Source organism: Podarcis gaigeae (genome assembly GCF_964106915.1).
Source record: "Podarcis gaigeae genome assembly, chromosome: 9".
Lineage (NCBI taxonomy): Eukaryota > Metazoa > Chordata > Lepidosauria > Squamata > Lacertidae > Podarcis > Podarcis gaigeae.
In genome coordinates, this window is record NC_139685.1 from 43,180,866 (window position 1) to 43,195,731 (window position 14,866).

General features: G+C 40.2%; 1 protein-coding gene across 6 annotated transcripts in view; it reads left to right on the plus strand.

Annotated features, from left to right (window-relative positions):
* ZNF827 (zinc finger protein 827) overlaps positions 1–14,866 on the plus strand; it is a 119,400-nt gene that overhangs the window by 32,455 nt on the left and 72,079 nt on the right. For all 6 annotated transcript variants that reach the window (XM_083755378.1, XM_083755373.1, XM_083755376.1 and 3 more), the window contains exons 3-4: positions 8,694–8,866; positions 11,550–12,021. In XM_083755378.1, coding sequence (XP_083611504.1) covers positions 8,694–8,866; positions 11,550–12,021 — 645 coding nt within the window. The remainder of the gene's footprint in view (positions 1–8,693; positions 8,867–11,549; positions 12,022–14,866) is intronic.

Below are 14,866 nucleotides of genomic sequence, written 5' to 3' on the forward strand. Positions count from 1 at the left end.
TTTAATACAGTTCTCTCTGAAATCTGTGCTTATTATCCAAACCAAATTTAAAATAGTTTAAAACACATTTTTAGGGGAGGAAATTAAAAGAGTTCTTGTTAGATAGCATATATCAGTGAATGTGTGTTTTTTTACTTAAAAGATGCTAGGATGCATTTTAATAGCAGCCAAATGCCATATGACATCTCCCTCACCTTGTCAGCTCCTCGTCCTGTTCAGTTGTTTGTGTATAGTAAATAGAAAAGCAAGGTTCCTCCAGCCATGGAAGAGACCATGCTTGCATACACTTTAGGCCAAGGATGGGGGAACCTGTGACCCTCCAGATGTTGCTGTACCAACTCCCATCATCCCAACCAGCATGGTCAATGGTTAGGGATGATGGGAGTTGTACGTCTCACAACATCTGGATGGCTTCAGGTTCTCCACCTTTCCTTTAGGCTCTTTTCACAGCTTCAGGTGAATGTATGTTTGTCAGGGGGAAGTTGCCATCTCCCTTCTTGATGAAACAAGGATTCCAAATGGCTGAACAGGGTTACAGCCTATTTGCAAAGTAGGGGGTTTAAAGCCCGTATAAGTTGTTCTCTTCTTCCTTTGAGGACGGAGTGCCTGCAGGTGCTACAAATGCTACAAAAATCACATTTAACTGTTACAAATGAGGTTAACCATATCACTAGGCAGAAGAAAATGAACAGGTTTTTCCTAATTATGCTCCGTAGAATCTATCTATCCTTATTTTTACCACTTTACTGCTTTAGTCCGAAAGGGCAGAATTCAGTTGTTTGCCCGAAGATACTTTTGCTAGCAAACAACAGATAAATATTTTAAACCATAGATGATAAGTAATGAGATATATATGAATTCTAATTTATTCTTTAGTATACGCATCCCATATTTTTGTTTCCATGGAAATATTGTTGTAGTTCAAAGAAAGTTAACATTTAATCATTTAATATTGTTAGCATGTTTTTTAAAAAAACAAACAAAGAAAGAAAACTTATAAGTAACCATGACTTTTGGAGTAGCAAGCAGCAATGCTCAATGAGAGCAGTGGAACCAGATTGCCACAGGCTTTCAGATCCTGGGTAAACTTTGCAGAAAACATTCATGACACTGTAGAGAACATGGTCTAGTGGCTTGTAGTAAAGTTTGATTCTCCACCAAGCCTAGACTAGTTGGTAGAGTAATAATAATAATAATAATAATAATAATAATAATAATAATAATAATTAATAAAACCATCCAAATGGAGTACCATCCATAGCATGCAATGAATATTCATGACATAGGTTTTAGTATTTTTAAGCTGATCTGCATCTCCCCAAACAGAAAAGTGGGGTAAAAATAATAAAACCAAATCAAACTTTGTGGGGTACAAGTAAAAAAGGAGAAACAAACAAAATATAACTTGCTGGGTGGCAATGGGAGACTTCTAGGCCCACTAACATAACTTCAAGAGTCAGGATAGCTTTTGAGCCTCTCCAAGAGAACCTATTTTCCTTTGTATAAGTCCATGTTTTCCGGAATCTCAGGTCCAGTTGTTACATTCTTAAGGTCACACACAGCCTGTTGTGTATTAACAGGCCATTTATGAAGCTCTAGGTAAAAATCAAATAAGTTTACAATACATATTTTTGGTGTTGCTTTGGAAACATCTTACACAGACTTGACTGTTTGTTGGACACTTAATAGGAGCCTAACGGCCTGCTGGATCAGGCCAATGGCCCATCTACTCCAGCATCCTGTTCCTCCAGGGGCTAGCCAGGTGCGTCTGGGACGCACGCAAGCAGGACCTGAGCACAAGGGCATTCTCCCCTCCTGCTATTTCCAGCAACTGATCTTCAGAAGTATTACTTTGCTTCCTTGTTTGACTTGAAAATAGTTAACTAGATGATAATCAGACGAATAATAATCCTTTACCTTTTTCTTCTTTGTTTTTAAAGAGGAGTTGGGCTGTTTTTTAGGCACACGGTACTCTGCAGTGTTTGTCACTGCTGCAAAAATGGTACCGCTTGCAGAAAGAGGTCACCGTTAATACATGTTTTGGGAAGAAGAAAATTTTGAGCAATTGAGCTGAGTGTAGAAACTGAATATAATCGCAGTGGAAATAAATCTGATGCATTCCTTTGATTCTTTTCATAACCATAGTTTTATGGCATTCTGTATATTTATGGTATACACAGTATATTTCATTTTTTGAAGCTTTGTTATTTTTGTAGACCTCCTGCTCATATAGCCATGAGTCCTGTCCAGTTGCCATTAAGATAAATGTGATTTCCCTCAAGGATTATATTGGCAGCATTTCTCATTTACTATATGGCCGGGTAAAGAATGGCTCAAACAGATTAAGAATTTGCTTCTTTTCATCACCATTGGCATTTACAGTCTGATGGTTGCAGAATCCCGAAGAAGCAGCAAGAGAGGAAGCGTCACTCGCACTTCCCCTCCCTCTGCTTCCATGTCTGTGGAATACATACTGAGTCAGATACAGGAACGTGGTTCAGCACTATTGAACCACCAGCACAGCCAGATATGGTATTGTTCTAATAGGGTACCATTATAATTATTTCATTTATGCATTGCTACACATAAAGTATCCCAAAGGGATTTACAATTCTATAAAACAATTTAAACAATTGCATATATAAAAACAATTTTATAAAATCACAAGTATCTATATAAAGCAGTTTAAAAGAACAACATAAATATTTCAACAATTCAAATCCAATACAGAGGCTAACTGGAATGAAGATCTCCACTTAGAAGGCTCGTTGAAAGGAGAATGCCTTCAATAGGTGCCAAAAGGAAAATAGTGAAGGCACCTGCCTGAAATGTAATGGGAGGAAGTTCCAAAGGGCACACTAAAAACCCAATTCCAACATTGTGCAAGGTGGACTTCATGGTAGGATGACAACAACAGCAACAATTTGATTATTTATATTCTGCCCATCCGACTGGGCCATCTGCTGAAAGCTGCCTTCAAATGTCTTCTAAGATGTCTTCATATAGTTGCTTATCCGTTTGACATTTGATGAAAGGGCGTTCCACAGGGCAGGCCTTCTACTGAGAAGGCCTTCTGCCTAGTATCTATAGGATGCCCTCTGCTGAAGAATGCAGTGGTCGGTTGGGCATGTAGGGGGTGAGATGATCTTTTAGATATCCTTGTCTTAAGCGTTATCGTTAAGTAGACTGAGCTTGAATCCTGGCAAGGTGGAGGCACCATGGGCAAACGCTTCCTGTGTCTGAGAAAGTGATTAATTGCCTGCACCAATAGGGTTTTAAGGCCCCTGAAGGAGCAGGGATGCAGTCTGAGGTGCTTCTGGATCCAGCTTTGCCACTAGAGGTCCAGGTAGCCTCAAGGGCTAGTAGTACCTTTTACCAGTTGTGACTACTGTGACAGCTGCAACTATTCCTGGACTGGGAGAGCTTGACCACAGTAGTCCAAGCAGGTTGGATTACTACAACACATTCTTAGCACCTACACTTTGCAACTCCCTGCCTGTTGACATTAGGCAGGTGCCTCTGCTTGTACCCTGCTTAAAATGTTTGTAACCAGATATGTAGATGTTAATGTGTTTTCATCTGCCTTTAATTGTCTGTTATGGATAATTTTAATGGGCTGTAAGGTTTTTGTAAACTGGTTTGATGTTTTATTGCAATCAAATGGTATGTAAATATGGACTGGGAAGCAAGGGAATGGAGAAAGTGGAGTTCACCGAAACTTTTGTGTTGAAAGGGTAGCAGTCATTTGGAAAATTCATGTAAGTACGTATATCTGGTAGATCAGTAACTATACCATGTAAAGCTGCCTCATTGTAGTTGTTGTTTATTAGATTTCTTGCCCTTTACCAAAAAGTCCTGGGGAGATTTGCAACCATGTAAAAATGCAGTATTGAAATGGACAAAACAATCAGTAGACTGTTCAGTAGAATTCTGTTTTAAAATATTGAAAAGATTCCATCGTTTAAAATATGGAAGGAATGTAACGGATAAGGAATATGTCCTGCTATCCAAAGGCTTTGTGCTCTGTGAATCCTGTTTAGACTTTTTTTAAAAATAAAATAAAATAGTGGTTTCTCTACAGCAGCCTTTGCCAACTTTGTGTCCTCCAGATTTTCTGGAGTACAGCTCCCATCAGCCCCAGCCAGCACATGCTGTGGTCCAAAACATTTTGAGGGCACCAGCTTTGGCAAAAGCTATTCTACAATATCCACACCTTTCTAAACTTTTAGTAGGATAAGTCTGGTTTTGAATCTTGTAATGCCATGTTCCCAGAATCATAGATCTGATTGATTCAGTGGGATCACTTCTGAACATATGTGAACATAAATACTCCGTGCTCTTTCTCATGAGCGAAGCAATGCCTTTGGATACTCCCAACGTTTTTATAGAGCTGAACTAAAATATTAGGGAAAATTTGTCTTGTAGGCCACTTGCCCTCCAGTAAGTAATGGGATGGAAACTTCTATTGGCAAGCATGCTGTGTTTCTTCGGCATTTACATTATTTGCTTATGAGGGAAGCAGCATTTTAATCGCATTTAGAAAGCTGGAAATGGTTAAGAGAAAGTGGTGCCAGTTCCTATATGATCAGTTATGTTTCTGCCATCTGGAAATATCTGGTACAGGCTTCCTCAAACTCAGCCCTCCAGATGTTTTGAGACTACAGTTCCCATCATCCCTGACCACTGGTCCTGCTAGCTAGGGATCATGGGAGTTGTAGGCCAAAAACATCCGGAGGGCCGAGTTTGAGGAAGCTTTATCTGGTACATGTACTTTCTAAAGTGGATGGTCAGAATAAAATACACCTAAAGACATTAACTCTGCTGCTTACAGAGCAGGTTGTGGCTATTCAGCTGGACCCAATGCATGTTTACTCAGTAGTAAGTCCCAATGAGTTCAGTGGGACCTTCTCTTAAGAAAGAGTTCATAGGATTGCAAACACACTTATTAAGGGATAAGCTCCAATGGGAACACAATGGGACATACTTCAAAGTGAACACGTATAAGATTTGAAGAGGCACACAATCCAAGCCCAGTCTGAAGGTGAACTGGATTTACACTGGTGTAGGAAGGAATTAAGAAGTGGGCTGAACAGGTGGGCTTTGCTTACCGGTATATTTTATCTCTTACTTTTTGGTAGCAATGGTTGCACTAGCTGGAGATGATAGGAGTTGTAGCCTAAAACATCTGCAGGGGATCAGGTTGGGGAACACTGATCAACATTGCCAGACAGACTGTTTCAGGTGGAAAAAATAAGTAGAAAATTCACTGATATCACTACTACTATTACTGCTGCTGTTGCTGCTACCATTGCACATTGATTTTTAGAACCAGCAGTGTGGGTCTGGCATTGCCAAGTGTGTGGGTGTATATACACACACACTCCATCCCACATCAAATAGCTCACAGTCTATTGAACAAGGATTAAATGGTCATGAATTTGCATCTGAAAAGTTGGAATTGGTTGTGAATTGTCAGATAGCAGTTGTGGCAAAGTGAGGATCTGGTGATTCAGGAAAGGCATAAAATTTTGTGGAAAGACTTAAAAGTAGGAAAGAGCAGTGTCCTGATTAACAGAGTGAGTGGGATGGCAATTCCAGCATATCTGGAACAGTATAACAGGACGCAAGGAAAAGAAGTTTTACTTAACCTACCATTTTATGGAGAATTTGTTAGTGAGAAAGCAACAATTCTGGCATTGTTTTCAGATTATAATTCTCAGTGCCATGATGGAAAAATTGTATCATACATGATGTGAAATGTGAGAGAACTTTGCATTTTTTGGAAAAGCACATGAACACAAAAGTGCATTTTTTTCTCACATGATTGTTTTATTAAACTAATAAGATGGATTGCTTATATACTTAAATTGCACATACGCACAGTATATTCAGCACTGAACATAGAATTTAGCATCCTGAGAATCTCTGGAAGCTTTGATATTTTATAGACAAAACCAAAGTTTCTAGTCTTTTGGGATTTGAAGACGTGTAGGCAACATCTGGTGAAATCTTAGAAACTGGCGATTAAGCAGGCTTTCTGATGTTTGAAGGCAGGGTTTCAATGCTTTCTGTTGTAGCTTTTCTGTTTCTCATCTCCCCCACCTAACCCAAGTTGCAGAATAAATTAAATAAGGAAGCAGATTTGCATATATTTCCTTAATTTGCATCACTTATGCAGGTTACTGATTTCACCTGTTTCAGCACAGGACACTTGAGTGCTGTATTTAATTATTTATTTGCTGAAACAGATTCAGAGTACACATGAACAATCCAGTAGGGCTCTAGCAAAGTCAGCTGAATTATATCTTTACAAGAAAGTCTGCAGCAGGAAATGACAAGTTCATGCAGGTTTTATCACTGCATTCCAAGTCATAGAAAGTATTGACATTTGAGTTCTCAAAGATGAAAAAACAGCTGATGAATGCATTAGGGAGTGAGCTGTAATATTCTGGACATAATTCCTAAATATCACAAGAAAAACACCACTGACTTTTGCAGTTTTGAAAATAATCAGATATCCTTTCGGCAGTCACAGAAATATCTCCTGTTTCCAAGGTAACACTGTAAACTTTCTCATAACAGGACTAGGAATTTACAGTGTGATGTCAGATGGTTGATTATGTCAGTGAGCAGAATCCTCTCTTCCTCTTAGCATTTTTAACAAGTTGCAAAATCTTTACCTTGTCTTGATAGCACCCACTATCAGTAATGACTGATGGCCACATTTATAAAAGAAGCACTTAATTTTTGAGGTGCTGGGACATAAGCCTGTTTATAAATTATATCTTTTGAATCAGTGGCCTGATTCAGAAGTTATGACAAACAGTGGTTTCTTTTTATAAGAATGAACAAATGTGAGCCTTGGACTGACTCGCTCCTCCTCCTTTAAATTGTGAGGGGAGGAAATTTAAAGCTTCCAGTCATGGCTTGTAACAAACCACAGTTTCCCATTTACTCCGCTTGCATGTAAAGGAAGAGGAAAGGAAATGAGCAGTGTGTGAGTCTAAGTCTCGTACTTGCTCATTCTTCTAACAACAAGCCATCGTCCGTTGGACTCATCTTTTAACATTATGCATAAGTAGTGGCTTTGTGGTTGGTTGCTCTGTATATGTTCAAAGGTGCTTTTCTCTCTAGCTTAACCAGTAGGTGTGAAGAGCATCATTCAGATATAATATATGATACTTAAAAGGAAAAGAAAAAAGGATTCCAGGGATTAATATGGGGTAGTTGTAATGAAATGCTAAAGTGAATTCTTGATGCAAAAGTCAAGTCTTCTATGAAAAGTCTTGTGACTATTCAAGCATAGCCGTGGTCCCTTAGGTGAGGACCAGCTTGAAGAATAAGTCAATTGTTTTATATCTAAGTAGAATATGTATGGTCCTTTACTTCCCCTGGAAGGAATCTTCTTTGGCTCCCAGTACGTTTCCGAGCACAATTCAAAGTGTTGGTGCTGACTTTTAAAGCCCTAAACGGCCTCGGTCCTGTATACTTAAAGGAGCGTCTCCACCCCCATCGTTCAGCCCGGACACTGAGATCCAGCGCCGAGGGCCTTCTGGCGGTTCCCTCATTGTGAGAAGTGAGATTACAGGGAATCAGACAGAGGGCCTTCTTGATGGTGGCGGCCACCTTGTGAAACGCCCTCCCTTCAGATGTGAAGGAAATAAGCAGCTATCTTCTTTTTAAAAGACATCTGAAGGCAGCCCTATTTAGAGAAGTTTTTAATATTTAATGCTGTATTGTTTTTAACACTTGATTGGAAGCTGCCCAGAGTGGCTGGGGAAACTCAGCCAGATGGGCGGGGTATAAATAATAAATTATTATTATTATTATTATTATTATTATTATTATTATTATTACTATTATTATTCCGACCGAAAGATTCCTTCAAAGAAATGCAGAAGCACCTTTAGTTCCATCCCTCATATGTCCATGAGAAAGGAGCAGCAGTTTGGGAAGGGAATTAGCCATAGAAGTTGTACTGAAATCAATGGTTTTTAATTTTTTTATCTGGTTGCTCACAATGAAAGCAGATTCTAGGGCTCAAATTAAGCTCTAGACATAATGTGTAGGTAAAACTGAGTAATGAATTAAATAATGACCTCAGAGTTGCCTCTGAATCCTGAAGTGGCATCAGTGGTCTTCTTGAGCCAGAATGAAATTGCGCAACAGCAGGGGCTCTAAAATCTCTCAGCATCAGTATTGCAAATGCAGTATGTCATGCTCAGTATTGCTTTCATTCAGGAGGTGTGGATTACTGTGTAATTTAATCACTTCCCTTTTCTTTGAATACTTCAGTGAAAGAAAGTGAAAGAAAGAAAGAGCCGAGTACTTTCTCTGTATTACATAGGTCAGAAGCAAAAAAAAAAAAAATTACCTGCAGGATTATATTCACGAGGCTAGGTAAAGCACAGTAGCATCCTCTGCTGGTTGACCAAAGTATGATTGGGACACTTGTCCACTATTGCCAGCATCACTTTCATTGGACCCATAGGATCCCCATTCTAGGGAAATGATTATTCAACGTTCTAAAAGTTCTGTACCCAGAGATGAATGAAACCATTAAGGAAAAGCATCCAAGAGGTATTTCCACAGGAGAGAGATACAATTTGCAAAACTGTATTTAGATAGAGGCAGAGACGTTCACTACAATTTAATGATGTTTTCTTTCTTTTTTTATTGCTCCTTATCCTAAGCCTCAGAAGAAGAAGGTGGGAAACCTTTCCAGTGTCCGATCTGTGGCCTAGTGATAAAAAGGAAGAGCTACTGGAAGCGACACATGGTTATACATACAGGCTTAAAAAGCCATCAATGCCCTTTGTGTCCATTTCGCTGTGCACGCAAGGACAATCTAAAATCGCACATGAAGGTAAGGTCAGTGGATACTAGTAATTGAAGAAATCCAGTCTATGAGGTCATTGCAGTTCTTTAAAAACCCATGCGCTATAAAATCCAGCATGGTGGTGGGGTTTTTTTGAGTTTTTTTCTAGTGCCATTTTAATGGATTCATTTTCTCCAGCATAGGGGTTGGGCAGGGAAAGCAGTAGCCTTCCTGCTATCTATAACAAATACATGCCAACGTTTGGCCACCATCCAGGAAACCCATTTGCTTGCATGCAAGGGATTGTATACATGCAGCTAAGCTTTGCAATAATTTTTCAGAGAGGTCCCCTGTGAGATGTTTGTGCCTAAATGAACACAAAATATCAGTCTGTGCCAAGCTTTTCTTGATAAGAGCCTTGGTCTAGTACATACAGCTACACATCACTTATAACATTATAAGGGCGAAAATGTAATTATCCATGAGATGGGAAACCCATGGCCTTCCAAATGCTGTTGGATTCCAACCTCTGTGAGCTCAGCCAGAATGGCCAATAGTCAGCCCATCAAAGAGTCAGATTTATTTGCTAAAAAACATTGATCATCACACTACAGTCAAGTTGAGAGATACATTTTTAACATAGATCAACTCCAGCACGTTGGACCCCGTTTTGTGTGACAAATTTTTGTCTGATCCATTGAGCCACTAGAATAAACATAGAAACTTTATGTAGAGTCATGGAATTGTAGAGTTGGAATGGACCACAAGGGTCATTCAGTCCAATGCAGGAATCTTTCACCCAACATGGTGCTCAAACACATTACCTTGAGATTTAAAAGCCTCATTCTCTACTGACTGAGCTCAGAATATCCCTATCAATCAGTAAATAACCAATCCCCCCTACTGTTTAAAAAAGGAAAGTGTCTGAAGAATCTCTTTCAAAAACCTGTCCTTAGGGAAATTATAGTGGAACAATATAATACTTAGTGATATCTCCCTGGCCACTAATACATAAACAACAATTCACAGATACAGTAGTACCTCGGGTTACATACACTTCAGGTTACATACGCTTCAGGTTACACACTCCACTAACCCAGAAATAGTACCTCGGGTTAAGAACTTTGCTTCAGGATGAGAACAGAAATCGCGCAGCAGCAGTGGCGCAGCTGCAGCGGGAGACCCCATTAGCTAAAGTGGTGCTCATGTTAAGATCAGTTTCAGGTTAAGAACGGACCTCTGGAACGAATTAAGTATGTAGCCAGAGGTACCACTGTATTCTAACTTATCTCCCCTCTAAATATACTGTGGACATAGTTTGGAATCTTAGTGCAGTTAATGCTTTCTCAATTGCACCAACAGATAATTCAGAGAAGTAATCTGGAAGATGATGATCAGATTAAAAACAACAACAAAATGATGAAAATTGCATAGCTTGAAGATGTCATGTAGTTAATAAAAGGTCCCACTCTCTAAATTTGTTTTTAATAGTGTTTTGCAGCTATAGGAATAGAAACCTTAAGGATCTCAGGAATCCATCCATATTTGGATATAAATATGATGTTCAGGGATGATGGGAGTTGTAGTCCAACAACATCTGATGGGCCACAGGTTTCCCATCCCTGAATATAGTGCCAAGTACAGAGCAGGTATGATGAAGGTGCATCATTGCAAAGATGCCTGTAATACAAGGCATAGATTAACTAAACTGCTATCAGAAACCCAAATATGTAAGGCATGTTCTACATGTGAAGGCCTAAGATTTCAGTATCTCCATGCATTCTCCCTTTGGGTATGTGAGTGTAGGTGTGTGTGTGTGTGTGTGTGTGTGTGTGATGTCCAATTGTGGTTGTGATTTATTAAACCATGAACAAGCAATCAGTTTGCAGTTATGAACTTTGCAAACCACTTCAAATGCAGTTAGCTACCTAGAGGCCAGAGCAGATGTTGCATTGGCATGGATTGGCAAAGATGCCAGCCCTGCTGTGTTCCTCCTCCTCCTCCATCAACATGATTTAGATGCTGGCTGCCATCGACTGGAAAGGCAGCAGCAATAGAACTCATGAACTGGGGCTGCAGATACACTAAAGTCAATGGAATTTATTCACAAGTAAACGTGACCAAGGATGGAGTTCTTAGAGTTTTATACACTGTAGGGAATAAAGGCTAGGTCATAAGGACTGATTCTCTCTCTCTTTCCAGTGAATCAGTCCTTATGACCTAGTCTTTATTCCCTACAGTGTGTAAACACACAAACACACACTTATATACACACATAGATAGATGATAGATAGATAGATAGATAGATAGATAGATAGACAGACAGACAGACAGACAGACAGACAGACAGACAGACAGACAGACATATTACAGGACATAATTGCTTTTGGAACTAATCTGAGAAGCAATGTGCTTTGCAGTTTGCTCTTGAATAATTCTGTGACTTTTAACCCGTGACCTCTGAACAAAGATGTGTACTGTGAAATATTCATCATTAAATTGTCACATATAGACAGGAGAGTCAATCTCAGCTCATCATGTTGACCTCCTTTGTTAAGGTCTTTTGAGATGTGCAAATAAAATGTACTGAGCTCTCTAAGCACTAAGGAGGCAGGAAGGCAGCCAGTAGGAGATATGCACAGTATTGGTCTGAAATAAGTTTCTGCTATTTGTCTGAGAGATGTTGTTGCTGTTGTTGTCACTGTTACTTAATCATCAACCGCTTAATCAGGTTCACCAACATCAAGACCGGGGAGAGACATTTCAGTGCCAGCTATGCCCATTTACCTCCTCTCGCCACTTCAGCCTCAAACTCCACATGCGCTGCCACCAGCACTTCCTGAGGACAGAAGCCAAAGTGAAGGAAGAGATCCCAGAAATGGATGTCAAGGGGTCGCCATTGCTAAGTGACAACTCCAGAATGGGGCAGCAGATGGATGGGGCAACAGACCACGCAGGGACTGCGGCCACCTCTAAAACTCCTGAGGTGGCTGGATCTACTATCCCACCTCTGCTAATAAAAGAAGAGCCCAAAGATGACAGCAGCACCTCCACCCCAACCTTCGCTCTCAGTGTTGTTGACAGAATCACCAACAACACAAAGCTAAAAGACTCCATTGACTTTGTGACCAATACAGCGTCGGCACTTTTCAGCCAGGACATCTCTGTCAAGATGGCATCAGATTTTCTCATGAAGCTCTCAGGTAAGGATGACAAAACTCTCTGCTTCTGGTCTGCATCCCTTTTTTCATGTTTTTACTCACTATGCCACCCTGTTAAATTCTTACAAAGTATGTATTTAAACACAAGTTTTAAGACATATTTAACTCATACTTTTCTCTCAGAATAAGTTCTAAATGTTACCGGGAACTAGGGTCACAGAGACTCCAAGGTCAATAGAATTGAGTCCCAAGTAAATATGCCCATGATTGGAATTCTTATGCATTATGTGCATTATGTTGTAGCACGCTCTGGGATTATATTTAACAGAGAGCAAGTTGGAAATATTCCGAATAAATTTATAATAAAAACTGAGAACTGTCTTGCAATATTCAGAGAAGTGAATATTTAAGTTTCAGTTGGCACATGAATCTAAGGTTACTTCGTATAGTGAGTGGCAAAGATTGAATTCTTCAAGCATCTCTACTCTTGGGTATTTGAGATGTGGGCTGAAGTTCCTCAACTCATATAAGACACCTCAGTTTTATGTCCCTGTTTTATATTTTGAGGCGATGGATCTCAGGTGTCTCCCCACCTTGCATTTGCATTAATAGTGCAACAACAACAAGGAATCCTGGAGCACTTTCAAGGCTAACTAATTTATGTATTTATTTCAGGTGCTTTTATTTCAGCTGAAAAGGTTTTCAGAGCCTTACAAGGATCAGTAATAAAACAGTCCCTGCCTTTAGGCTTACAATCCAATGATGCAACACAAAAGGAAAAAGAATTGGGAGTCAGGAGAGAAAAAGCAAATTCAAGCATTTATAGGGGCAGAGCAATCCAAATTATAGGAAGCCAGTGTAATTCACAGGATAAAATATTCCGGTGAAATTTATCCCTATTCCAGACTTAGCTCTAGAGTGGGACTACTGCCCTGAGTTGGCCTGAGCCCAGCAGAGGGAAAACAAGCCTTTAAAATAGACAGCACCCTTTTTCCAGTGCAATTTCCAAGATCATGTGACTGACCTGAAAGGAATTGGGCTTAGTGGTAAGTCTCCCCTGCTCCATCACCCCTTGCCACACCCCTTTTAAGGACTTCCTCAGCTGAGCCCCTGCTAAGTGTATCTCCACCTGAACCAGGATTGTGGACTTCCAACCTGCCTCATCCCATTGGATCTTGGTTGGGATTACTCCTTTGGTTACAAAGTTCTTATAATAACCAGCTGTAATGGGAAGAGTTTAAGGAGAAGAGGAGTCAAAAGTTGCTACTATCTCAGCTGAGCTGATGAAGTGGTCTCTTTTCCCTTCTCCCTGCCCCACTGCAACCTGACAGGAATGGCTGTTACAAGTTGATAGTTGGAGTGGGAAAACGGGATAGAGCAGATTTCTCAAGAGAGCTGATGGTGTGCCTCTCCTTCTCCTTTCTCCCTCGCTGCAGCTTGATGGAACGGCTATTGCCAGATAACAGGAATGGATCAGACTTCTCAGCAGAGCTGATGAAGTGGCCCTACTTCTCTGTTGTCCTTCTCTGCTGAAATTTGGCTCTTAATCAATGAAAGCTCACGCCATGATTAATTTGCTAGTTTTTAAAGTGCTATAAGGCTAACATGGTTGGTTTTGCTGCAGAACAGACTAATGCAGCACATCCCTCTGCAAATTAATAATGTGATTTCAGTTTTTGTATCTGAGCATTCAAAAGAACATAATCATTTGCCCTAAATTGTTATGCATTAGCTATGCAGCTGCACTGATGCCCAAATGTCTTGTGGGACCACGACAGCAGGCAGTTAAATCACTGGTGTGATCACATAACTAAAGTGTTGACCAGTTTGGCAGGGTGCCAGCACTGGGATATCACTAATCATGATGTTCTTGCTGAGTGATGTGCAGAATATTTTGCAACTCTGCTTCTTGCCATGTTGGGGGTCTGTCATTCTGACTGTCTTCACTTACAGGTTTGTGTTCAAAAAAGAGTGTAAAACTCTGAAACTTCCCTTCTGTTACAGTATGTGTTTGAACTGATGTGCGTGTCCAGCACTCACGTATTCATACACACACCATAACGAGAAATTTAGGATCTTTTGCTGGAGTTATAACATACATCCGTTTATGAATATGTGATTGCCCTCAACCCCATGCCCGTAAGAAGTTCTTACACAAAAAGAATAAAGAAAGCTTGGTTTATTATATGAAATGAAAATGACAGAATATATAAATGCTGCTTTAGACAGAACAATTACAATTTAAGCAGGCTGTAAACCCTACAACACCTACACACCTAAAGAGTGGGGAAATCGCTGAGTATTCTCAAAGCCTACAAAAGTGAGCGTGACAATTTGGGCCAGCAGGACTCACCCTAATAGTAAGTTAAGAAATGCGGGGGGGGGGGGAGTATACCTGTCCTTAAGCGAAATGGATTTGTGCTGATTCCTTGGGAGCGTTGTGTGAGTTGCTTTCAATGGAACTGGGAGAACCCAACTAAAACCTGAAAATCCAGGTGTTTTATAATATTTCTTGCTAATGCATCTTAGTGGCCTTGAGATGGAGCAATTCCTGCAGTTCCTATTGTCTTTCTTCCAGAGTTTCCCTCCCATTTCTTACCTCACCCATGTTGCAAATTAGTTTGAAAGGATATTATCCTAGTGCATGATGTCTAAACTTGTCACCCTTTGTTTGCCCCTTGCCTTCAAATTATCTTGATGGCCCCCATTCAGGTGGTAAATAGGCTGTACTGGCAACTGAATTTACATGTGTTGACCTTTATGCCAGGTCTGAGGGACTCTGAATTTCTTGAATGCCCTCCAGGAGATGAGGCTGGAATCAGACTTGTACCAAGGTCACCAGAGTTCATCATGGAGGGTCTCCTGTCCTTTTAGAGTTATGTCAGTT